Source organism: Curcuma longa, chromosome 9 (genome assembly GCF_044706935.1).
Source record: "Curcuma longa cultivar G26 ecotype Majalengka, Jawa Barat chromosome 9, ITB_CL_G26_1.1, whole genome shotgun sequence".
NCBI lineage: Eukaryota > Viridiplantae > Streptophyta > Magnoliopsida > Zingiberales > Zingiberaceae > Curcuma > Curcuma longa.
The window spans coordinates 8,584,682-8,610,699 of NC_133869.1; the positions used below are offsets into that span (position 1 = coordinate 8,584,682).

A 26,018-nucleotide genomic window follows, 5' to 3' on the forward strand; every position below is an offset into this window, starting at 1 on the left:
GAAACAATAGGTTTAAATCACTATTCATCCCGTTTAGCTTGACTGTCTGATCTCCAACATAATTATTATTGTAACATTGTAGAGACACACTACATAATATGTATTTGGAACTCACATCCATGCAATTGAGTGTGTCAGATGCATTTTTCATGCTACCTATCATTATAATTATTATGCTTGAGCAATATGTTACCTAGCTCAGATGGAATATAAAACTCCCAAACCTACAATCACAAGAACCTCACCCTAAACCCTAAACCCTAAACCCTGAACCTCACGATATCCAAATTAAATATGTTAAAAATATTTTATCAAATAGGTCATGATTGACCAACAACTTACAATACATTATATGAAGTTTTTAAGTGGTCAAGATTAATCACAATTTCTTAACAACTCCAGTATTGCCAAAACATGCAGCAGCACACTTAATCTGATGGCCTGTTCCTTGGTCATGATCAAGTAGATGAATGTTTCTGTCTCATACGATAAACTAGAAATGTTTAACCTTGCAATACAGATATCTAACTACCACTATTCTGGTAAACACAGTACATTATGTTTCAGAACAGCAGCATTAGATGATTGAAACTGGCAGTACGATTCACAAGTTATGTATTACAGAGCATACTGAAACAATTGTAACATGATCTGGATGCAGTTTGTGATATGATATTATGGTACTTGTGTTTCCAATAACCATGCGCAACCAGTAGTTTGCTCAAGATAGTATCATATAGTTAACCTGGACCAACCTTTGGAATGTCATAATGCTCACTGAGATTTGCCAGATACTGATTGAAATCCTGGATGCGATCACGGTGCGACTTGTTCGATGTCTTCGCCAGCTTTTTCGCATTAATCCTCTCCCTCTGTTCAATATATCGCCTTTCTGCTGGAGTCAAGTGATCATCCACTGATGGGGCTTCTCCTTCTTTCCCAAGCTTCTCGGCTTCAGTGAGGGATTCAGTTGGATCAGTTGATAATCCAGAACTCCCACCTGTGTACAGAAATAATACGATAGCATAAGCAATCTTACAAAATTGTTACATCCCTTCTCAAATAAAGTGGATTTTAATAAGCATCAGACAACAAATTGCATCTCATGAAAGGCCAAGGTAGGACAGAATAATCTTGAAATTGCTTTAAAAAAAAGTAGTAAGAAGAATCAACCTTCTGTAAGTTCCTGGTTTTCAGTCCTAGAATCTATTTCATAGTTATGCTTCTTCTTCTTCTTCTTTTTCACACCACCTCCCTTCACATCCAATGCTTTTCCTTTCAATTTAAGCTTCCCACCAACAATGTTCTCGTATCCAGACATGTTCCTGCCGAAGAGAAAAACTAGGTTGCAGCTTATAAACATATAAAAGGACACAGCATATTTTACTAAAAGAGATGTGACATTAAAGAATACTGATGCAATTCAAATTCAAAGCATTACCTTACACAACTAGATACTAATGAAAATATATCCTCAGGAACAGACTATACTAAGAAAGAAATAATGATTATTTAACAAAGTTATATACCTGATGAAGATATATTGCGATCAACCAAGATGGTTGATAATGTCACAAATATTTGTTCGTGGTCTCGCAGCAAAAAGTTTCAATATGGTGAATATTATAATAAATCAAGAATATAATGTCTTATTTTTAAATTGATGACATTGGTATATTGGTCTCAACTTCACCCTCTCTAGCTAGGTCATCGGATCCCTAACAAAATGACCAAATTTTGATGGATGAAGGGCATGAAAAGTCATCCTCACCCAAAAAATCCACCTTTAACACGAGCCAGGGATGAGGCATATTCTACTGCAGAAAGAACAAGCTTATTAACTCTAATGGAATTGTACGACTAATTTCTTTCTGTGAAGAAATTAGGAACCAAACCAACAAAGCAAGAAGTGATCCTTTTCTGCTTATAAATAAGAGTGAAGATGAACGTACACATAAAAAACAAGAAGCAAAATACGCATGAAAATTTTTGAATTAAGAAGCAGAAAGAGATAGAAGGAGAAAAATCTAACCCCGCGGTGGAGGACGAAGGGGGAAAGAGAGACTCGAGTACAGATCGAGGCAGAGTGATGTCCGATGCCGATGGAGATGCCGCCTTTAGAGAAGACGGCGAATCGAGATCTCGTTGCGGAGTGAGGATGGAGGACAAACGCAGTTGCGGGGCGGCGGATTGGAATAAGTTAGGGTTATCCGATAGGAATTGAGGGAGTAACCATTCGATTAAATTAAATAAAAAAATTCGATTAGTTATTTTGAAATTTTAGTTTAAAAAAAAATAAATAATTATTCAATTTTAATTTTAAAATTTTTTATTCGAATTAATCGAATTAATTAAAATAAAAAATTTTATAAATCTATTATTAATTAATAAATTTTTTATAATATTTAAAAATTTTGATTATTTCGATTTATTTGATTCGAAAAGTTGTGAGAAAATAAATCAAGAAACTTATTTAAGTAAAATGTTAAGAAAAAACTTTGAAAATTAATTGTTCTCAAAAGAAAATTGATCAAAATTTTAATATAGTAGCTTATTTAGCATTTTCTCATCAATTAACTTCAAAATTTTCTCATGTATGTATTATATCAAATACTATTTTCGTTTCTTTGTAACTTATTTTTTTGAGGTTGGTTAGGAGAGAGAGAGAGAGATAGAGGGGTATATATAACAGTTTAGTAGATCTCACAAAGTAGAGTAAATTTGATAGATAACTTCAAGTGAGGTGCTTTTTAATAATAAATTAGAAACAAAAATATTTTAATGATTTAATAAAAGGAGATACATATATTTTCAATCTTTGCCAATTAAAATATGGTTGGATGCATTTGAATTCAACAAGATTTGAATCAATTTTGTAGAACAGCACATGCAAACATTTGCACAGAACAGCACACTTTGAGCTGTCTGCCAGTGTCACCACCACCAACAGCAAGATGGCAAAATCAAAATAGATTGTCCATTCGTTAATGAAAATTTTTCGTAGAACCGAATCGATCACTTCCGAATTAATTATCAGCGTAAGCTGAATATCCAATATCAATTAAAATAAGTCAACTAAATGCACATGCTTTCTTTGATCTAAAGAATTAATATTGTAAGTTTAGAAAGTTCATTCTCTCATTCAACAGCTAATAACAAATCCACCATTTGAATTCGATGAAAATTGTAATTAAAATAGTCATTTGAGTACAAAAATCAAGGGCATTCTGTGTTCTTTTTTATTTATTACCAGAGAAATGTTTTTAAATTTGTTATCTAATGATTAATAAAATTTATCCTTTAAAATATATTTAGAAAAGTATTTTTTATCTGGCCAATTCACTAAATAAATTTATATATCAGTTTTGAAAATAAAGTAACATAAATTTTCTTAAATTTATTTATGTTACAAAAAACATATGCTTAAATTTATATAAATTTAACTATAAAAATGTTATAGAAAGACTATTAAATTCTTAAGTATCAAGTTGAAAAATTATTATAGAATATTTAATTTAAAAAACATAATGAAGAGTACAGTGATGTAAATTCTATTATAATTTTTTAAAAGTTACTATATAATTTTTTTTAAAATTATACAATTTTAAATTATTTATTTATATTTGATTTTAAAAAGGTTTTAATGTTTTAATCTCTTTTATTTTTACAAATTTTATATTTTGTGATATTTTTTTATAATTTAAAAACTTTATATTATACATATTTTTTTAAAAATATCATATTTTAAAATTTATAAGTCATAGATCAATCTTTAAAATGTTATTGTAGAGTTATATTTAAATTTATAATTTATATTACAAATACTCAAAATATTATGATGCTCTTTTCTATTTTTCTAAAAAATTATAAAATTCTAGTATTTTTAAAATTTATAATTCATAAATTTGTAATAAAACATTTTAGATTTTCTATTTAATGACTACTCGTGATCGTAATACTTTAAAGCGCACTTGATTAAGTACAGGCAAGTGGCAACGGGCGGCTTCATTCGCCTTGCTCCCGCCGCAGGCTGCAGATCTGAGTCTCTCACCGGCACCGCAACCAGCAATGGAGGCGTATCTGACCTCGTCCATTCCCACGGCCACGAGATCTGGTGGAAGGTTTGCTCCTTCGGCCCTCTCCCTCCTCTTCTTCCTGGTTTGGTCCGCTACGCTTCCATCGACAGGTCAGTACCTGCTCCATTCCTGCCGATGCCTTAGCTTCATTATTTGTCATTCTCAGCTTGGATCGATCGAAAGCCTCTGACTCTACGGGGCTATGATCTGTCGAGTTTACAAAAATTTGTTCTACATTTTTCACATGAATTGGCCATTTGGATCCAATCTAGATTTTCAAACTAAATATGCTAGTGTTGGTATGGTAGAGGATTGGAGCTGTAAGACGTTGACTATGAAATTGACAGATTCTTTCGTATTGCTAGTACTAGTTTCCTTGAACGAGTGTGATCGGGCTATGTTGTTTCCTATTTGGATTTAGTTCTCGAAATGGTATTCCTGCAAATCTGGAACCACTGAGTTCAGTTTTCGAAGGTCTCAATACCTTCAGAAAAGTCTTCCATAAGTTTTCTTCCTTCGGTGTATGCTTCCTTTTACATTTGCTGAGCTCAAACTACAATAGTGCTCAATGTATCCTTTTTTTCCTTTGGTTTCTGATCTACTAATCAAGAGATCCACAAGATGCATCTTGCAGATTATCAATTTCTGCTGCCATTTATTACTAACTCTTTCTTAACTGACTAATTTCTGCACATTGGAGGACGTTTTAAAAACTTAATCGATTAATTAGATAAACCGAAGGTAAATAGAAATAGATGTGGAAGAAATACTTCATAGGATCATTCAAACAACATCTAGTTATCTGTGTTGTCATGTATCTTTTTAATGATGGTTTATTATCTTACCAGGAGCTTATGATGCACTGGACCCGAATGGAAATATTACAATCAAGTGGGATGTCATGCAATGGACTCCGGATGGATATGTTGTAAGAAAAAAAAGTCGTCATTATTTTTTTTTCTCCTCAACGCTGACAGATACTCTCATGATTTTTTCTTTTGAATTGCTCTAGATTTCCAGACTCATTGTGTAATTATTTACTATGGAGGAGACCATGCCTCAATTGATAGATACAGTTTATCTCTAAATCAGTTGCAACTGTGATCAATAATGTTGACGTATGAATTCTTTCAGGCTGTTGTCACAATGTTTAATTTCCAACAATATCGTCATATCCAAGCACCTGGGTGGACTCTTGGGTGGACATGGGCAAAGAAGGAAGTTATTTGGTCCATGGTAGGAGCCCAGACGACGGAGCAAGGTGATTGCTCACGATTTAAAGGGAACACTCCACATTGCTGCAAGAAGGATCCTAGTGTTGTTGATCTATTACCTGGAACTCCATACAATATGCAAATTGCCAATTGCTGCAAAGGAGGGGTTATTAATTCTTGGGCTCAAGATCCTGCCAATGCTGCGAGTTCATTCCAGGTCAGTGTTGGTGTAGCAGGAACCACCAACAAGACTGTCCGTGTTCCCAAAAACTTTACCCTCAAGGCTCCAGGACCAGGGTATACATGTGGAGTTGCTAAGATAGTAAAACCTACAAAGTTTGTCACCCAAGATGGAAGGAGAACAACCCAAGCTCTAAGTAAGTGATCAAAAATGAATTGCAAAAGCCTACTAATTGAAATCTTGTCTAGAATTTGTTCACTAATTATAAATATAACAGCATCTTTCTTTTGCACTAGGCATGATAGCAATTAATGGGAAATTAATGTTCTCCTCAGTCAACACTTCTAAATAATTAGCCTCTTAATCCTTAAACCAGCTAATATCTATGAATGTTTCAATGTAGTGACATGGAATGTTACCTGCACGTATTCCCAATTTCTTGCTCAGAAGACTCCTACTTGTTGTGTGTCACTTTCATCTTTCTACAATGACACAATTGTCAACTGTCCTACATGTGCATGTGGGTGCCAGAATAATTTAACTCAACCAGGAAGTTGCGTTGAGTGAGTTTATATTCCAATCTCATAGTTTTCTTTTAGTATGAGACAATTTTGAAACATCTACTTATGGAATCTCTGTTTTAAATGGCAGAGGTGATTCACCTTATTTAGCGTCTGCTGTTAATGGACCTGGCAAAAATAGCTTCGTACCTTTGGTGCAGTGTACATCACATATGTGCCCAATAAGGGTGCATTGGCATGTGAAGCTCAACTATAAGGAATACTGGCGCGTGAAGATTGCGATAACAAATTTCAACTACCGGATGAATTATACACAGTGGAACATTGTCATCCAGCATCCAAACTTAGAAAATCTCACACAACTTTTTAGCTTCAACTACAAACCATTGACACCCTATGGAGGCATAAGTAAGTTTATCCTATGCTCTTGTATCTCCATAGGTTGTAATTCTTTCAAGATATACCGATTATTCTATATAGTGCCATACAAGTTTGGGTTGCCAAAGCATGTGCCTATATATATAGTGATCTGTATGGGTTGCCATCACAATCATTTCAGTGAACAAATTTCACTAAATAACACCTAAGACATACATATCATTTAATTTTTTACCAGAAGGATCACTTAGATTAAATGTAACAGTTTTCCTTGGAGAAGGATCACTTTGGAGTTCTTTTAAAAGTTTTCCTTGAACTGAAGTTTTACTTGGATTTGACTGACAGATGATACTGCAATGTTTTGGGGTGTTAAATACTACAATGATTTGCTCATGGAAGCTGGACCTTATGGAAATGCACAGTCGGAACTTTTGTTCAGAAAGGATCCATCAACCTTTACTTTCGACAAGGGATGGGCGTTTCCAAGGCGAATATACTTCAACGGCGACAACTGTGTCATGCCTCCCCCAGATTCATATCCATGGTTGCCAAATGCTTCCTCACATATGATGAACAGCATGATGATGACCCTTCTAGCTGCATTGACTTGGTTACTAATTATTGCCTTCTAAATTTGTACCCACAGATTGCTTATTTTGGATTCACCAAAGAGGATAGGTTGTCCACAAAATGAATTAGATGGTGACTTCTTCTATACTCCAAATTATAAATCCGGGTTTAGATTCAGTTACTTCATTGATCTTTTATTTTAGGACCTTGTTTGTAGAATAATGGAGTCTCACCATATTTTATATTTGTAATGCCTTTAAACAGATAAATTCTATCATTGCAATTGAATTTATGTTCCTGTACCTTAATTTATTTTTCATGTTGGAATTGCATTGCATTGAACATATCTAAATTGTGTTTATTATGGGTGGAAGCTTTTAGAACACTAAATATCACAAAGGCCTAAATAGTTACAGTGTGAAAGTAAGCTAATCCAAGATAGGAGAGCGAAGGCAACCAAGAGCCAGAACACAACAAAAAGACATTGAAGGGTGCTAACTAGGCCTGACCGCGGGCTGAGTTCGAACCGGACCTGGCCCGGACCTGTAACCTGATCAACTGGTTGATTACCGGTTGACTTCAATTGTCAGGTATCTTCATCAATATTCTTCTGTATGCAACATATCAAATCTTTGCAAACTCGATACATGCAAATTGATAATATAGGCAAGCCTATTTTAAATACCTTGTCGAACACATCGAAACATTTTCATAAATGTTAATCACATGGGGCACAATTGCAATATTGGAAAAGACATTAAATCTAAGAGGAATTTTATTTAAGAGATGCATGCATGTATATTAGATGAAAATGAGTGACTAGTGTTCTGAAATTAGTTCCAAATTGCACTTGTTGTCTTGTTGTTATTAATTACGAGTAATGTATTCCATCGTGTTTTGATCGATCATGAATTTTATCACATTTGGTATATCTTATATGATTGAAATATTAACACGATCATCTGTAAGAAGGTAAATCGAGAAGATGTAGTTGACTGTGGAGAAGGACATATGCAACTTCTCTTTCTTGAATACTCATTTAATTGTTTTGCAATGATACATGTGCTAATGAGAGCTGTTATCTTGAAACTAAGACATCATGTGATAGATCCAAGAATTTGTAACTAAGTGATGTAGAGCTGACATAGGAGGAGTCGAGTTTCAATGTGTCATAACTTTTGATTCGGGTATCGAATTCAAAATGAGGTATAATCAATTGCTAATCTAAACTCTTTCAAAGATCTCTATTCGATACAGGATGAAATCCATACCTATACCTATCCAATTTCGGAATCATATATATATATATATATATATATATATATATATATATATATATATATATATAGTGTTAGTTTAATGAGAAAATTAAAGCTATGGTCATCAAGAATTACAGAAACATGACCAGACAGAATGCATGTATGGAATCTATGACCAAAAGTTGAAAAGAGTATCCCACCTTTAATGAATGGGCGTGAATCTTGAGCTTAACTAATATATAATATCTTTGCAAGTAACTTAGATAACACAAATTTAATGATAGGTTTGAAAATTTTCATGATCATGGTTTGCCGGTCTTCCGGCAATTTGACAGGAATTGCTTAGTTCGATATTAAACATTAAATTAATTAATATGTCTGACAATTAATGAGAGTTAATTAATGAAGTGAGTGCAACAGTAGTGTACAGTTCTGAGGAAGTAGAATATTTAAGGTTGGATGGAAATAGCAACTAACAGTCTTCTTTAATTAGTCATCATCTTCTTGAATATTGATCAGTACTGTGTTCATATATATACTCCAAATATACATAGCTTGATACGATTAAGAAGTATCTGTATATTAGTTCATATACAAAAATAGGTACTTGGAAAATTAAGATCAATCTATGACTCGATCTCCACGTTGCATTACATGACCTATTGCATGGTGGCAGACAAGCCCTAAGCCCGTATCTTCCCTCCACCCAAGAACAAGTACCAGACTCAACATTTTTTATTCCTCTCCAAAGCATTAAACTATGTTTAACTCCTATTTTATTATATTTACATGTCATAGCATCTAGCTAGCTAGAGTTAATAAGATTTTGGAAGGATGTTAGTTTTGGATTAATCATAGCTAGCTATCTTTGTTTTTAATTACCATGCACATTGGATGCTCTTCTCAACTAAACCTTCACTTATAAAACCTCACCCACCCCTTCTTACTATAAACCCTTCCTCCTTCACCATAGTTAATTAGTTGGTGTGGTCATCATGGCTTGCATTAGGTTAAGCTTCCCCTTTCTTGTGCTCGCGGCCATAGTAATTGCTACTTCTAATCACACTGGTAAGTTAACTATTCTTCTCATGTTTTTCTTTTCACAATGAAAGGTAAATATATAAATTAAACAAATGGCATGAGTTGATGATTTCTTAATGTGTTCTAGTGCTCGGAAAGGATGAAGAAGCAAAAGGAGCTGGTGATAAGGTTGTTTTATATCTATCTTTTAATTTAGATTGCCATTTGTCGATCGATCGTTGATGATTATTTAACTTAACTTTGCCCATATATATATAAAATAAATCGTTGGTTGACAGGAAGATGCATGGATCGCGAACTCTGTGAGTTCATCATTGGGAAGGAAGATGGTGAGTGCCCAGCTTTTGGATAAGGATGAAACAGGTGCAAAACCTAACGAGTGTGTGTGTACAGTGAGTGTGGTTTCAGAATCGATCTTCAGCTAGTAGAATGGCTTGACAAAACACTACTGTTTAATTCAAAAGCTTGAGATTCTAGAACTTATTCTTCAACTCATCATTACTAAACTAAAAATAGATGATTTCTTCGTGCAGGACTGTACTCCGAGAAAATAATGGATTCAACAACTAAGGTACAAGAGATCATTAAGGTCTCTCTATTGTTTGCTACTAAATTTGAAGTTCAATTAATTTCTGATTTCTGATTCAGGCTACTAGAAAAATTGGGGTATTCAGATCAGATGATGATACAGTAGTGCTACCAAAGGCAAACAATGGCAAACAACACTCAGACGACGATGCGGTCACTGAGATGTTCAACATGCTGAACAAGGACTACCAAACCAAGGCCCATCGCCGGCCTCCGATCAACAATAGAATAGCTCGCCCTTAGCTTGAAGGATGATCGATGCTGATGATCACGTTAAGCACTAATTAGTTTTTAGGTCATAATTAATAGTAGTACGTAGTTATGTAATTCATAGACTAAACAATAACATATATATATGATGGATATATATAGTTAGAAAGATGCATATGGTTAATAAGTCCTTGGAACCTCTTCTGTCCTTAATTTCTAACTGGTCTGCGAGCAAGCACAGATCGATATATAGATTTGGGCGATTTTGGCAACATATGAGGTTGAGGATTAGCTTGTACCAAGTCTTGCATCATAGCTAGAAAGAATCATGCATAAATTAAACAACTGTTTGATATATATATATATATGGTTTTGGAGATGCATGGTTTATTACATAATAAACTTTTGGAAACTACTTTTGGATTGGATTAACTGCTAGCTCCTCCATGCTCTTAATTATAATTTGTTAGGTAAAGCATTGAATGACAACTACATTTTGTTGGGTACTTAACAAAGACTCCATGAGATATAACCAATTTGTTTTCTGCACAATTAATTAGTTCTATTAGTATAGATATGTGATGCGAGAATGAGCTATACAAAAATCAAATTTTATATGGGAGTATCTAAATAATTTTGTAAGATAACCAAGAGTACAATGGCGGTCTTGCCTTTATATTTTGACCACCCTTTCGATCAAGCAAGGTGAAATGATGACAAAGCCACTTTGATTGATCTGATATTAGCCAGGCAATCGATCGGATCGGTGTGTAGGAGCTTTAGGAATATAATGGTGGCCTTAGTGTACACATGATGTTTGTTTGAGTCAAGGGTATAGCTATGCAATGGAAATAATAAATATAAGAAACACAAATGCCAACAAAATAATTTAACATGATTCAAAGAGTCCACTCCTAATCTATGGCCTATGATGCTTTTGGTGTGCTTACTCTTATAAGTTCTAATAGAACTTGTTGGATGTTGTTGGTGCGGTGGTAGAATATAACTTCCTGTGATATTAGTTCTAAATATAATAGAAATAATAAAGAATATAAAATAGCCCTATAATCCATGATTTAATGTGGTTCGGTAGCCCTATAATCCATGATTTATGTTGGTGGATCAATCCTAAGAACCTCTATCTTTTCTCCTTCTCGACAACACTAAAATCAAAGAGACCTCTTACAATTTAGCAAATAGAATTTATAATAAAGAGATAGAGAAGTTTATAATATAGCTCAAAAGAATGATAGAGTACTGTTGGCATTGCTTGGACTAGATAATTGTTGGATTTCCTTAAGTTCCTTTTATAGTCTTCATTTTAAATCATGTCATTTTGTTAATGTGGTGATCATTAATAAACTATTTGTCAACCATCAGTCAATAGGATTGTATTTAGTAATTTTTTTGAAATGATAGTAATAATAAAAATAAAATAATCAAAGAATCGAAGTAATTTATAGTGGAATGATAACTACGTAAATTTGCAGCGGAATAATAATCAAATAAATTTGCTTAAATAATTTGAAATAGAAAATTTGATTAAACAATATGCAGTAGTAAAATAGAACAAAAGGTGCCATACATTAAAAATAGGTGTTTAATATGATTCAACTTCCCTCTAGGGTTTCTATGTTTACGACGTATGATCTGGATCACTCCTGACTTCCCTCTAAAAGATCTCTTTTTCAGAAAAAAAAACATAGAGAAACTTCTTACAAAATTGCAAGTTAATAGATTAAGTAATAGACAAACAATGTAAGGTAACAAAAATAATAGAATAGAAATTTGACGAACGGAGTTGCCAATTGAACTTGGGAAGCACACAAAATTTACTTGGTTTCAACCTCCTAGGGTTGGTATTCAAGGCCTATGTACCGGAGGTAACTGTCTACTAGTAGTCTCTTTTTTGAAATTTTTTCGGAGGTGGAGAACTTCATCTTACAGTTCACTAACAAGTACAAAGAATAGTAATTAACGAACAACTTGTAAATGAAAACAAACTCTTAGCCGAGATGATCTAGAAGAAGTCTTGAGCATTGCGCACCCCTTCTAGAACTTCCCCGATCACTCGAGTAGAGCTTCGCCAACTTTTGAACACAGAGTCGGAGAGTCGAATATGAGAAGAAGTAATGTTCTGGATGTCTACTCGAGGTTACCTTTATAGAGATTTTTCGATTACCAACTTTTAATCTAAGTTCTTAATTTCAGAGACTTTTATTCGGTACCCGTACCCATCCACATTCGGATCTATCAAACATCATTCAGTGAGACTCTAAATATTTTTTTTATTATTTATAGTAAATTTTTATTTTTAAGATTTTATGATATTTTTTTATTTTTTTCAAATTAGAATTTGATTTATACGCCTGATTAATTATTTTCGACTAACTTTGATTATTAAATAAATTTTTTTTACAAAAATCTTAAAAACGGTTTCGTCTTGATTGTTTTTTTTTCATTTTTTTATTTCTTATATTTATTTTTTCTATAATTCTCTTTTAATATTTTAATTTTAAAATAATCACTATTCCGTCAAAATATAACTTTAAGACCTTACATTGAATGATCCTCATCTGTATCGCACCAAATGCTCGGTACTATCCCACGAGACAGTTAATTTTCCACGGCACTGGTACCCAACTCTTATTTTGGGGCCAAAATATTTTTGAATATATATATATATATAAACAGATTGCTACAATTTGATTATTGCAGAATGAATACAATTTTAAGATTAATATTGCAGAATGAATACACATCTTATATTTTAAATAAACCAAAATGATATTAACAATAGTTAACAATATTATTATTATTTAAATAAACTATGATATTAACAATAGTTAAAATTTATTTATTTATGTGATGTTAGGCAAAGTGTAGATCTTGTCGTGGTTTCAGGTATGGGTCAAACTAAGCCTGTGGTGTGGTGGAAGCAGCAGCATGGCACAGCACAGGGATCCCATATCCCAAAATAAGCCTGCTCCCCAGCCCCACTGATCGCTGCCTTGTTGGTACCATGCGCCAGATGGGCCAAACTGCTAAAAGGCACATCCAGCTGGTACGCGCATTTCACTTTATTCCATTCTACCAAAAAGATGAATTATGTTCATTCCTTCTCCTCTAAGATTATATTTGGATGGGATAACCCTGAGGTATAATTTAACTAGTTACAATGGAACAGACTTATTAAAATAGACAAAAATCGAATCTTAATGAAATCAAAATAATACTTTTTTATATTGTAGTCAACTATAATTTCTCGATTTATTTTTTCACATATGATCATTGAATTGACCGTATAAGACCATTAAAATGATAGATTCTATCTTTTATTAAAAAATAAGATAAGAAAAGATTCATTAACAAAAGAGAAGAGGAAAAAATAAAACACAATAAAATATTTATATTTTTAAAAGAGATGAAAAATATATTAACGTATTATTTTATTTGAGAGGAAAGAAAAAGGAATGAAGATTAAATATATAAAATTATAAAATATTTTTATTATAGAAGATGAATAAAAAATTATAAAATTCTATCAATATTATATAATTAAAATTTAAAAAATTTAAAATAACAATACATGTCTTTTAGATAAGTTTATCTTTGTAAAAGAAGAAGAAAAAATTATAATTATTTTATCCTCGAAGCCATTTATGATGAAAATCAATACTAATATAATAAAGTGCAAATGATTGAATATTAAATAATAACGATATGCGTGGTGTAAAGAACGAGAGCATAAAAATAACTCCTGAGGGCATAGCTAAGTTGGTTACGATACAATAGACTTGCAGAATATAGCAAGGGTTCGAATCCTGACGAAGCCAGGCAATACCCTTCTATATCGTGACCAACTATAATTTTTCGATTTACTTTCTCACAGATGATTATGAAATCGATCGTTTAAAGTTTCTTTACATAAGAGAGCGTAAAAATAAAATACCTTTAGATGATTTAGGAATTAATCCCCTACCCCGTACTGTATGATTCCGGTCAAAGTCCGAGGAAGCGTTCCCACAAAATTAATCGCATGATATTACCTCTACCCTCGCGGCTCCATAATTACAGCAAGCCACATCCCCCTCATCCACATGCACCTCTCCACTCCAATCATCACAACCAGACAAATCCCCATCCACCACCACATGCCCCGCCACTACGCCAGTCGCCCGACCCAGCACAAAACATACGACAGACACATGGCCAAGTTTTCAGTTTGGAGACAGCACAAAATTACACGACAAACCACAAGAAAGAACAACCACTATCCTCATCCTCTCACATGTCCATCGCTTCCTCCTCCTTCCACTTGCTCAGTTTCATCAAATATTTATATATATATTATATATTATATATTTCTTAATTTAATTTAAGCAAGCGAACGAACGAGAAGTGGAAATGTTTTCTACATATTCGAGCATATTCGAAAATCGACGGAAAGATCGATCATGCAGCAGCTTCACGGTGGTGGTCGATCGAGGCACTTAGCTTGCATCACGATAATGGTGCCTGAACTGTGACGGCGATGGGGCTCCTCACTGAATGCCTTCCGTCACTCCAAGTCAGGGATCCGCTCCGGACTCTAGAGCTCCCCGGCGCCATCTTCTCCCAGGTTCCCGCCTTCACCCTCACCAGAAAGCTCAACTTTTGCCCCGACCGCCGGAATGACAATTCCATAGGCTCCACCGTCACCGTGCTACCCTCCGGCTGCCGCAGTGTCGCTCTGTATGTGGCGGCTCCGTTGCCGACGTTTGTCACGGTCCGAATGAAATGCGTTGCCATTCTCCTTTTTGCGCCGTCCTCCGCGAACACAGCGGAGAAGGAAGGGTAGTTCAAGTTGCCGGCGTGCCCCGCTTTCCTTGCTCCCCGGCAATCCGCCGCCTTCCGCGTGATCGCCTTGATGTTCTGCTGCGTGTAGTTGAGGTTGCACAGGAAGTTGATGTAGTCGGCCGCCGTGAGGTCGTAGATCAGGCCCGGGTCCATCGCGCGCTGCGGGTTTACGTGGCCGGAACCGAAGTCGAACACATCGGAGAAATTTCCAGTGGACTCGTCGAGCATTGTCATCCCCTTGTTGTCCTTCACGTAGGCGGTGGTCATCAGGGCTGACTTGATGGCCGCCGGAGACCAGTCCGGGTGCGCCGCCTTGAGGAGGGCAGCGAGTCCTGAAACGTGGGGGCATGCCATGGACGTGCCCGAGAGAATATTGAACTCTGTTCTCCTTTGGTCGGATGGGATCCCGGCGGGGCCGACGTTGTGTGGCCAGGCCGCCAAGATATGGAGCCCTGGCGCGACTAGGTCCGGCTTCAGGATCTCCGGCGACTGGGGGTTGGGCCCGCGGGCGGAAAACGAGGCGATCACCGGCGCAGGGTGAACGCCAAGACGGGTGCCGCGGAAGAAAATAGTGGCGGTGGCAGGGAATCTGGAGGTGGCTGTAGCGATGTACTTGCGAATTGTGTCGCCTACCACCGCACCGACGGCGGTGGCGGGCAGGACGTGGCAGTCGGCGACAAGGCCCTCTCCGTCGAACACGCCATTGGCTAGGATCATGCCCACGCCGCCGGCCTTGCGGACGACCTCTCCTTTCGCGGTTCGGGAGTTAACGCCGCGGTCGCAAAGAACGATCTTGTCTTTCACAGCTTCCGGGTTGAGGGATCCCTCGAGGCACAAGGAGGAGGAGTAGCCGTCGCCGGCACCTTGGGCGGCCCCTGCGTAAACCAGTGGGTACAGACGGCCGGAGTCGAGAGAGGGGCCTCCGTAGACACTAACGCCGGGGAGGACGCGACCATTGCCGAGCTTGACGTCTGCAGGGAAGTCGCGGTCCATGGAGCCAGCACCGACGGTGGCTACCCAGGGAGCAACGTTGGTGACAGTGAGCCCCCCGGGACCGCCGTTGCCAGCAGAGGCAGAGACGAAGATGCCAGCCTCAGCGGCAGCGAAGGCACCTACAGCAATAGCGTCTAGGTAGTAGAGCACGACGACGCCTCCGACGCTTAGGGAAACCACGTCGACGCCGTCGGCGACGGCGGCGTCGAAGGCCGCGAGGATGTCAGAGTCGAAGCAACCAGCGGCCCAGCAGACCTTGTAGGCGGCGAGGCGGGCCTTGGGGGCCATACCAGCAGCCACGCCACGGGCATAACCAAGCGTGGAGGCAGGGAAGACGTACCGTCCCGCGGCAATGGAGGCGGTGTGGGTGCCGTGTCCGTCGGTATCCCGCGGCGATCGCAGCTCGACGGACTCATTCATGCGGCCGGAGGTGGCTTCGTACCCCGCGGAAAAGTAACGCGCCCCGATGAGCTTGCGGTTGCAGGAGGCGGCAGGGAAACCGGGACCAGACACGCACTCGCCCCGCCACCGCGAGGGAGCAGGACCGAGGTCACTGTCGGCGAAGCTACGATGGCCGGGGGTGATGCCGGTGTCCACAACAGCGATGACGAGCTCAGATCCGAAATCGGACTCCGCGAGTAAGCCGGTGCGGTCGGAGGATAGGAGCCCGAGGAACTCCGGGGAGCGCGTGGTGTCAGGGTGGCGGACGAGCTCCGGCAAGACGGCGAGGATGCCCGGGGTGGAGGCGAGGGAGGCGGCTGTGGAGGGCGAAATCCGAGTGGAGAAGCCGTGAAAAACGGAGGAGTAAGTATGAATGAGGAAGCCACCTGGGGGGAAATCGGTGACGCCATCGCCGGAGGCAGCAGCGGCGAGAAGGCAAGTCTCGTACCAGTGGGCGTGGGTAGGGAAGATGGAGGGCTTAGCGTCCGCGTCAACGCGTACTATGTAGGTGTTAAGAAGCTCGACGCCGGAGATCGAGGGGACGAGGAAGAAGAAGACGAAGAGGAAGAAGAAGAAGCAGAGAGAGTGGAGGTAGAGATCGATCTCCATTTTTATTAGTCTACTGCTACTGCCAAAGAAGGAAGATAAAGAAGGAAGAAGAAGATGAAGTGATATGCATAGTGGAGTGTTTATTATTATTATTATTATTATTATTTAATAATTAAAAATGACTCATGTAAATTTTATTTGATTTTTAAATGACGACAAGCTTTTTATTTTTATCATAATTTAGATGATCCGGTCCGGTTCAGCTGGACCAGAAGGAAGCACAGAGAAAGACGGAGCAGAAGGCGTCGAGGAAAGTCATCAAGAGCAGCAAAACCGCTGCTGCAAACGTCAGCAGCTGCCACGACCGGGACACGTAGGCCCTCGCGAACCGCCTCGCACGCACTCCCCATAGGCCCTCGTAGTAGGCGTTCACCTCCGCGATCACCCTGTCCATCTCCCCTGCCCTCGCCGCCCTCGCCGATCGCTCCATCCCGTTCCACACCCGCGCCACCTCCTCGTCGCTCTTCATCCGCCGCCGCTCCACCACCCCCGCCTGCCGCAGCAGCCGCACGTCCTCCTTCGTGTCGATGATCCCGTTCATCAGCTCCGTGTACCGCGCGAACACCAGCGGTCCTGTCTCCGCCGTCGTCTCGTACGCCACCAGATTCCGCACCACGGCCTCTGTGTTCGCGTCCATCACGATCGCTGGCATGTAGAACGTGGCCGTCTTCGCGTCGAAGTGAATGGTGCTCAGATCGCCCTCCGTGCACGAGAACTTGATGCCGGCCTTCACTAGCTCCTCCACCGACGGGATCTCGATCTCATCGGCCAAGAGAGTCGGATCGGACGGCACCGGGGCGTACGAGCTAGTCAATCCCTTGAACAGGGCCGAAAAGATTGGCCATGGGATCTTGAGCAGCATCTCGAATGGCTTTACGATCAGCAGGTTCACAACGTGAAGCCCGGACGCGGTGGCCCAAATCATGTCGAAGATGCCACTGTACTCCAGTCCTGGCTTTGCTCGCTCGTGCACCGATTCGACGACGTCAATTTCACACTCGACCTCGGCTGTCGGGGCGGTGACGGCGGAGCCGCCGATAGAATTGAAATCGGTGGCCTCTTTTTGTCGAGGTACGATGACGCGGTAGAGAAGCTGGAGGAGGTGCGCGTAGGCCTTGGGTCTGGAGAGGGCGGCGAGGCTTTGCGTGGCCTTGAAGGGGGAGACGGACTTGACGAACCCGAGGAGGAGGGAGGAGAGATGGTCATCGGCGTCGGCGAGATGAGTATCAAACCGCAGGAGCTTGCGTAGGAGGAACAACGGGATCTGGTTCTCGAGCATGGTGGTGTCGCGGGCGATGGATTTGCTGGCGAGCTTAATGCCGATGACCAAGCCGCCCCTGGCGTCCGAGAGGCTGCGCAGGAACTCGAGCAGGAAGGCGGCGTCGATGGCCATCATCCACGCCAAGGTCTCGCGGTCGAGTTCGATGTGGTGGTGGTAGAAGGAACGGATGGCGTGCTCCTTGTTGGCGCAGTAGTCGACGAAGTGGTGGAAGGAGGTTCCCTGGAGGAGGAGCTGCGTTTGGGTTCGCTTGGCGATGGCGAGCTTGTAGTGCTCCATCTGGTAGAGCAGAGCGTCCCAGTGGTGGTAGGGGCCGACGGCGATGAACTGCGGCAGGTAAGAGTCGGGGCGGGCGGATAGCAAGGCCTTGGGCACGGTGAAGATGGAAGGAGCATCTCGCGAGTAGAGCTCCTCGTTCATGGTCTGAAGGATGTTCTTGACGTGTATCACCCACCGGAGTTCGTCCAAGTGTTTCCTGGCCGAAGCGGCGGCGGCGGCTTCTGCAGGGGAGTCATCCTCTCTGGTCATGGCTTGCAGACGCGCTCGGATTGGTCACTCCGCTGCATTGTGAGTATATTTAAAGCAGTTTTTTTCACCATCCTTTAAAATCTTTTTCCCATTTTGAGGGCAGAATTTTCAAAAGCAGTTTTTTTCACCATCCTTTAATATCTTTTTCCCATTTTGAGGGCAGAATTTTCAAAGGCTTACTTTTAGGATGCTTTGCAAAATCAAACAATTGAGCTTATATGAAAATAATAGAGCTTTAAGGTCAAGACTAGTTCATACAAGAATAAGGCTGTAAATGAAATAAAAAATACATGAATGTTATAGAGAGTTTAGTTCAATTTTATCAATCTTGATAGTTATCTTCAAATAAGCTTCATTTTAGTCAACTATTCTCACAACCACATCATCCTATTATTTGGCAATGAATTGTTCATGCAATTATGCTCCAGGTGGTAGGGTTCAATCATGAGTTTTATTATTTGTGTAAAGAGTTTAAATTAGGCCTTGTATGCTATATTTGATGTGTGTTTTAATTGTGTAGAAACTAGACATGACACATACTCAAAGTTTTGACTCACAAAGTTCTTTGATGATGACTTAGTTTGGTCAAGGCAACATGCTCAATGGCTCGGAGATCTATTAGAGATCGATAAAGGTTACATTAAACAACTAAGGGATTGTAGGATAAGATGAAGGTTACATTTTTCACAACCCTAACATGAATTATTTATGGTTTTAAGGCCCTATTGTACATGAAACTCCTAGTAAGATTGAGAGAATCTTGTTGGTTGAGGGTTAGATTGGCAAGGGTTTGAGAAATGTAATACAGTAAAGTGTGAGTGATTTTCGATAGTAGGTGTTATTGACATGAACATATGTGATAGACGAGTTCAAGTTTGGTTGGCTGGGTTAGGCCCTATTGGGCGGATGAGTATTGGGTGGATGGCTAGATCTTTTTGGGTGGATGATCGAGTGATGAATTTTAATAGACTTAGGTGTCATTTTGAATGTTTTCATATGGAAGGAAATTAATTTTGAATATGCATAAGTTGTGTTTTAATGACATTTTATTCTTTGGAACTATTTATTATATTATAGGCCACAATTGTTGCTTTTGTTTACAAGGAATTTGTTCCAATAGCATTTTATTCTTGGTTCTTGAGGAATAAGAATAGTTACAAGAAGAATTTATACTGATATATCACCAACAAGCTTGACGATTAAAAGAATCTCTAGCTGTGAAGGTCAATGTCATATTTTATATGACCACTATAGGAAGAATTAAGCTTAATTATAATTTATAAAGTTCAATCAGTTATCAATCTACAACAAGTCTGTGTTTCATTCATGTCTTTGAATAGCTAGTCACTCAAAAAGAAAGAATCAATGTTTATGCTTTGTTAGTAATGATTGTGAAAAGAATTGGATTCTGTCCAAGTGAAAAGTCATTGTTGCCTTGCTTGCATTGATCTCTAAACAATTCTTAAATTTTTGTTTGTATTTGATGACCCAAATAGGTCAAAATAACACCATATTAGCATCATTACATCCTTAAATTTTTGTCTCTTTTCAAGGCTATTAATGTGTTTTAGACAAAAGCCCTTTAAGACCCAAAAGAGGTCAAAAAATGTCATATGAGCATCATTACTCCATAGGACTACTTGTTGGATCGAAAATGTAGCTAAAGGGGGAGGGTAAATAGTCGTTTGTTTGATTTCGTGTTGATTTTATAATCGAGTTAGTGCACAATGGAATAACGATAACATAAATATAAAACACAAACAAGCAAATTGAGCAAACCTATGATCCTCTGGTGGATCGCTCCTGAAATCCTTCTATACTTTCTCCTCCTTTGATACTTTCAAGAGGTCAAGAAGCTTCTTACAAAACTAACTTGCAACAACAAAAAATACAATGCTAAGTAAAAAAAACAACAACATAGAAAGGATCACATGATAGAGCTATAATTTGCCTTTTTTTTTTTTAAATTTGGATTGTTTAAGAATGACTCATGTGTTCACTTGAAAGTTTCTACTAAATTCTTCCCTTGGCCCCTTCTTATAGAGCTCTTGCTAGCAACAACTACTTGTCATAATTTGCCTGTTCAATTAATTGCTAACTTATCTTAGTCGACTAAGTGCATATCTCTTCCAAGTGAAGAACTAAATCAATTGCATGCACATACTTAACTAGAATGTCATCCATGTAAATCTCAACAATTTTGGTCGTCTTGGATGGCTAGCACCTTGTCCATTAGCCATTGGTACGTAACACTTGCGTTTTTCAATCTGAACAACATGACTATATAGCAAAATGCCCCCATCTACCGTGATGAAGCTCCCTTTTTCTTGATCAACCTTAGCCAAGGAGGTCTGGTGGTACCTTTTGTATGTATTCATCATAGAGATAAATTTGTGCCTCACAAAATGCCCCCATCTATCGTGATGAAACTCCATTTTTCTTGATCAACCTTGGCCAAGGAGGTCTAGTGGTACCTTTTGTATGTATTCATCATAGATATAAATTTGTGCTCTGCTGTGGAATCCACCAACTAGTGAATTTGGAGTAGGGAATAACAGTCTTTCAAGCATGCCTTATTCAGGTCATAGAAATCCACCCACATTCATCATTTTCCCGAGGGGTTTGGCACTATTAGATAACTAAGTATGGTAGTGCACCTCATGAATGTATCTAACATCCAATTGTTTACAGACTTCCTTCTTGATAACTCAATCTTTCTCCGAGCTGAAATGTCACCTTTTCTGCTTGATTGGTCAGGTAGTGAGTAGCTCCATTGAAATTCCCTCAAGATCCTGAGGCGACCAAGCAAAGATGTCTTGGTTCCAAATGAAGAACCCGAATACTTCCTCCTTCTGCTCAGGACTCAATCTCTTTGCCACCTGGGTAACCTTACTATCATCACCCGACATGACACATACTACCTTGCCTCTTTTTCCAAAAGGCAGGCTCTCACTCTTGAACCAAGTGAACTTCTTGATTGTTGTCCCTTAGGCCGACCTAATTGGCATCCCTATGAGCCCTTCTTTTAGTCAACGCAAATGATCTCCATGTAACATTTGTAGGAAGCCTACTGATCACCCTCAAGAGCCTCCAAAAAGAGCACATTCATCAAACTCCTCGAGTCAATGAAACTCGGGCCACATCATAGTTGGCCACCGTCGCCCAAATGATCAGTAAATTATTATGGGATGTCATCACCCTTTTTAAATCTGGGGGGCGGAACCCAATAACCGAGACATCCTGAGCGTTCAAGCTGCTCATTGTCATACATTGAGCCAACTATGCACCTTCTATGTCTGATTGGAGTCCCCATCTAGCACCTCTTGCAATCATGTTAATAACCCCTGCATGGGCTAGTTGTGATCAGTTGGTCCCCTATCTGTTTGTCGCTTGGCTGAAGGGGTTGCATACCTCTAACACTCACATCATTCGGGAACTCACTCTGATGGTTCTTTGTGATATTGAGGTGGAGGGTCCTTGTAGGTTGTGGTCGCCACTAACATTGCTCGTATGTGGGGATAAATGCCCATGACTCATTCAATCTCCTACTCCAACTTCTAGCAGTTTTGGGTAGCATGCTCATATTCCTGGTAGAAAGAACAAAAAGTGGCTGATTGAGGACGGCGAGGCCCCCTTAAAACTCAACGACCTCCTCAAAAGATGATACTCATAAATATGCATACTCCGCTCCTTAGACGCACCCTCAAAGGAGTGTGATATATAAGATGTTACAAGGGCATTGGCCAAGGGGAATTTCATACTGACAAAGCATAAGTGATGGGAAGGGAGTAGGTATCCCTTATGTGCAGCAAGATCACCATGATATAATTAATTTTAAAATGACTAAATGCTATGATTAATTCAAGAGGATCAAAAAAAATGAATCCCAATAAACATGAGAAATGATACATTACATGAAAACACAATATGAAAATGTAAGATGATATACTATACTGCATGAATGTGGAACTCACTGCATGGATATAGGATCCAAGTCTATAGTATGTCATGTTGCATTTTCATGTTGTGTTTTCATATAGTGTATCATTGCTCAATAAACATATGTACTATGATAACTACGATCGTCAAAAAAACATATGCATGAACGATAGAATAGAATATCCCTTCAAACATGTAAAGCATTTCACAATCCCTCCAAGTAAAGGAAAACAGTGTCAATTTCCATCTCACATCACTCATCTGTTATGGTATCACAAAGCATGCCCTTGTCATTATATCTTTAGTTTATTTTCCCTTCTTTTTCTTACAAAAAGTATGACAACGATGATAATAAAAACTGGAATGATTAAAAAGTTCCACGAAGAGCATCCAAAAAAACTGCCACAACCTTCTCTCTGTAGCTCCTGCAGCATCGCTAAATAGAATTAGCGTGATTTGAAAAGAAAAAAAAAACTTTTGATTTAAGTACAAATAAAGACAAATGTTGTGATAATCCAGAGTTAAATTCATTCAAGAAACACAAGGTCAACAAAAGATGATGAAATTCTAAGTACATAAGATTAGCAAAAATAATTGGATTGCCCACTTTACAAATGCGAAAGACAGATAGAGAACCTAAATGCTTTCTGGTTCTGACTCAATATGCCTTAACAAAAGCAACAACGAATTCATAAGTGGCATGAGCATTATTACTTGTAAGCTTGTATTATCCGCTAAAGTGGTTTATTTAGAAATTGCCGCTGCATAAAATGTTAAAATCCATGTGTTGGCATCTATTTGGGCAATGATTACGGTCTAATTTTTGACCTTTTTAAATTCAAGTTGTTGCCCTATGACCTGACCTGAGATCACGAGTTCGAGTCACGAAAACAACCTTTTACAATGCAAAAGCTGCGTACAATAGATCTAATGTGGTCCGACCCTTCTTCGGGACCCCATATTTGCAGAAGCTTCATGCATCGGATTTCTTTTTATTAATTTTGAAAAAGCATGAAAGACATTTTGAAAACTATCTATCTTCTCAACATGGTAGCTGTAAAAGGAACTATGGATGACAGCATCTACAATGAATCTTATAACTAACCGTTTCAGCCAATAGGTCTCCCTTCTGCTGCAACAAAGCAGCTTCGGCATTCTGCATCAGATGTTTCTTTTGTCGCATGAATATAATTTGAGCATGTTTGTAAAGTTCCACATCAAGACTGTTCAGATCCTGGATTTTCTTCAGAGTTTTCTTCGGGACAGAAAGGCGTGCCTGCAAATCCATTTTCTAAATTGATTAGCATATCATACATGATATGATTCGTCCAATTATTTTTCCATTTGTATAACAAAGAGATTCAAAAAAAAAAAAAAAGGTACTGGGGCTTAAGAACATAACTCTTTTGCCTGACAGGGAAATGCTTCAGGATTAGAGTGTTACAGGGTAAAAGACTCTATCATTACCTTGGTAGTTCCATCTAAACGGAAACAAATGGAGAATATTACAAGGCACATTCTTGATATTAAAAATATTTCCACTTTAATTGTACTCCTCTCTAAGCTGGTTTATATATATTGTAAAAACTCGTCTCATTAAAAAAGACATTCAATTCAAGGCCTCCATACAAAATTGTATGACAAGTTTACTAGTTGATCGCTAGAAATTGACAAATGAGGTGATGATCTCTCTCTCTTTGATAAAGAGAACCAATCTCGTGCTTCATTCTCTCATGAAACACTAGATTGGGGCTATATGCATGATAGCTTGGTTGCCACAATAGAGATTCATTGATCATCAACTATTTAAACAAGATGAGCTTACATTTTATTGGACATGACACTATATTCTACCTGGCGTTGGACGAAATAGCGATTATTTCGAAGGCGAAAGATTGGAGAAGGATTGAAAATGGATCACAATCGAGAAGTTGGAAAAACGGGGTAGAAGGCGGCCGATGGCGCCGTTCTAGGGTTTTACCAAAAAACGAAATGTTTTATTAAAAATCCAAACTGCCCGTAAAGGCTAAACATGCCTATAAATTGGCCATAAACCAAAACCATAGCTTGACAAAGTCAAAAATACCAAAAAAAAAACCAAAAATAGAAAATTACTATAAATAGAAAAAATAACTTCGGAGGCGTGGACGGAGCACTAAACAATGTCGGATGGGGCCGAAAGTGGATCGGTACTTGGGAATTAGAACGTGGCACGGTCGGATGCGTTTCGAAGCTCTTTCAGAAACCTTTATTCGATATAGGATGGAACCTGTACCGAATAAAGGTCTCTGAAAAGCTTCGAAACGCATCCGACCGTGCCTCGTTCTGATTTCTGAATCAAAAGTTATGGTCCGTTGAAGTTTGACTCCTCATATGTTGTCTCTGCATCAGTCGTCCCAAGTTGAAAATAACTCATCCTCGAGTTCATAGAAGTATCATCAGGATCCACTGAATACGCACTTAAATGTTTCACATTAAAAACGTCAGAAGTCTTTAAGTGACTCGGAAGGCGCAACCTGTATGCATTGTCATTGATCTTCTGCAGTATCTGATAAGTAGCATTTTCTACGGGTAAATTAGGGTGAGATTGGACCGGTTTGATCGCATTTCATATCATAAATTGGGCTCTTAGCTTGTTTTTGTATCTTTGATTAATTTGTAATCTTCATTCTATTTTCTCATTACTTTTGAGGTATTTATGGATATTAATTTTTGTCTTTGATTTTTGTAGGAATTAGAATGAAGATACTGATAATTGGAGGGCTCAATTACGAGAAAAATCAATTTGGTTCGAGTCAGGTTCGAATTGGAAATCACATTGACTCAGCTAGATTTGAAATTTGACTCAAATTTGGGTTTGAACCGGTGTTAATTGGAAGTGATTCAACCAACCCAAATCACAAGCTCAGCCCAAATGCAATCTGATTCAGCCAAAGCTTAATTGATCCAGCCTAAATTTCAATTGATTCAACCCATTATATCAAGGCTTCATTTGGCCCGATCCACTGAAATGGATCCAGCCCATTACATTCAGCCCAAATCAAAGGAAATCGATTCAATTCCATCACCCGGTTTAAGCCACCCGGTTCAACCCTATCAAAGAGGCGGTCCGGTTCAATTGGTTGATTTCAACCCGGTTCAAGGACACTGTTAAAAGGTTTAACGCCGGTTCAATGGAGGGAGAAGGAAATAATCCAATTCCTTAATTCCTTTCTTCAAAGCAAGTCATTCTTCTTTTTCATTTGAATTGAATGGTACCTGAAAGCTTTCAGTATCAGTGAAAGTACCAGACCAGATGTATATCTTCCCCTATGCTGCCTATTGGTACTAGTGGAGTAGGATTGACTCATAA

General features: G+C 38.8%; 5 protein-coding genes across 5 annotated transcripts; 2 read left to right on the forward strand and 3 right to left on the reverse strand.

Moving 5' to 3' along the window:
- Positions 1 to 430: 430 nt before the first annotated feature.
- On the reverse strand, positions 431 to 2,198 carry LOC141835034 (uncharacterized). The gene is made up of 3 exons (XM_074722455.1): positions 2,033 to 2,198; positions 1,174 to 1,325; positions 431 to 1,000 (listed from the first exon to the last, which is right to left on the reverse strand). The coding sequence occupies exons 2-3, from the start codon at positions 1,319 to 1,321 to the stop codon at positions 741 to 743; spliced, it is 408 nt and encodes a 135-aa protein (XP_074578556.1). The 5' UTR covers positions 1,322 to 1,325; positions 2,033 to 2,198; the 3' UTR covers positions 431 to 740.
- A 1,840-nt stretch (positions 2,199 to 4,038) lies between these two features.
- LOC141834700 (COBRA-like protein 1) lies at positions 4,039 to 7,220 on the forward strand. The gene is made up of 6 exons (XM_074722039.1): positions 4,039 to 4,186; positions 4,925 to 5,004; positions 5,211 to 5,667; positions 5,875 to 6,034; positions 6,123 to 6,400; positions 6,716 to 7,220. Exons 1-6 carry the CDS (start codon positions 4,069 to 4,071, stop codon positions 7,000 to 7,002), a joined length of 1,380 nt encoding a protein of 459 aa, XP_074578140.1. The 5' UTR covers positions 4,039 to 4,068; the 3' UTR covers positions 7,003 to 7,220.
- Positions 7,221 to 9,194: 1,974 nt separating this feature from the next.
- LOC141834500 (uncharacterized) lies at positions 9,195 to 10,076 on the forward strand. Its single transcript, XM_074721820.1, is given in 6 exon segments — positions 9,195 to 9,267; positions 9,368 to 9,408; positions 9,519 to 9,573; positions 9,774 to 9,829; positions 9,889 to 10,050; positions 10,053 to 10,076. Coding segments are annotated over 6 exon segments (411 nt in total).
- Positions 10,077 to 14,316: 4,240 nt separating this feature from the next.
- On the reverse strand, positions 14,317 to 16,935 carry LOC141834718 (subtilisin-like protease SBT1.5). Its single transcript, XM_074722061.1, has one exon. It carries the CDS (start codon positions 16,918 to 16,920, stop codon positions 14,542 to 14,544), a length of 2,379 nt encoding a protein of 792 aa, XP_074578162.1. The 5' UTR covers positions 16,921 to 16,935; the 3' UTR covers positions 14,317 to 14,541.
- A 97-nt stretch (positions 16,936 to 17,032) lies between these two features.
- On the reverse strand, positions 17,033 to 18,732 carry LOC141834719 (putative UPF0481 protein At3g02645). Its single transcript, XM_074722062.1, has one exon. The coding sequence runs from the start codon at positions 18,725 to 18,727 to the stop codon at positions 17,120 to 17,122; it is 1,608 nt and encodes a 535-aa protein (XP_074578163.1). The 5' UTR covers positions 18,728 to 18,732; the 3' UTR covers positions 17,033 to 17,119.
- Positions 18,733 to 26,018: the final 7,286 nt, after the last annotated feature.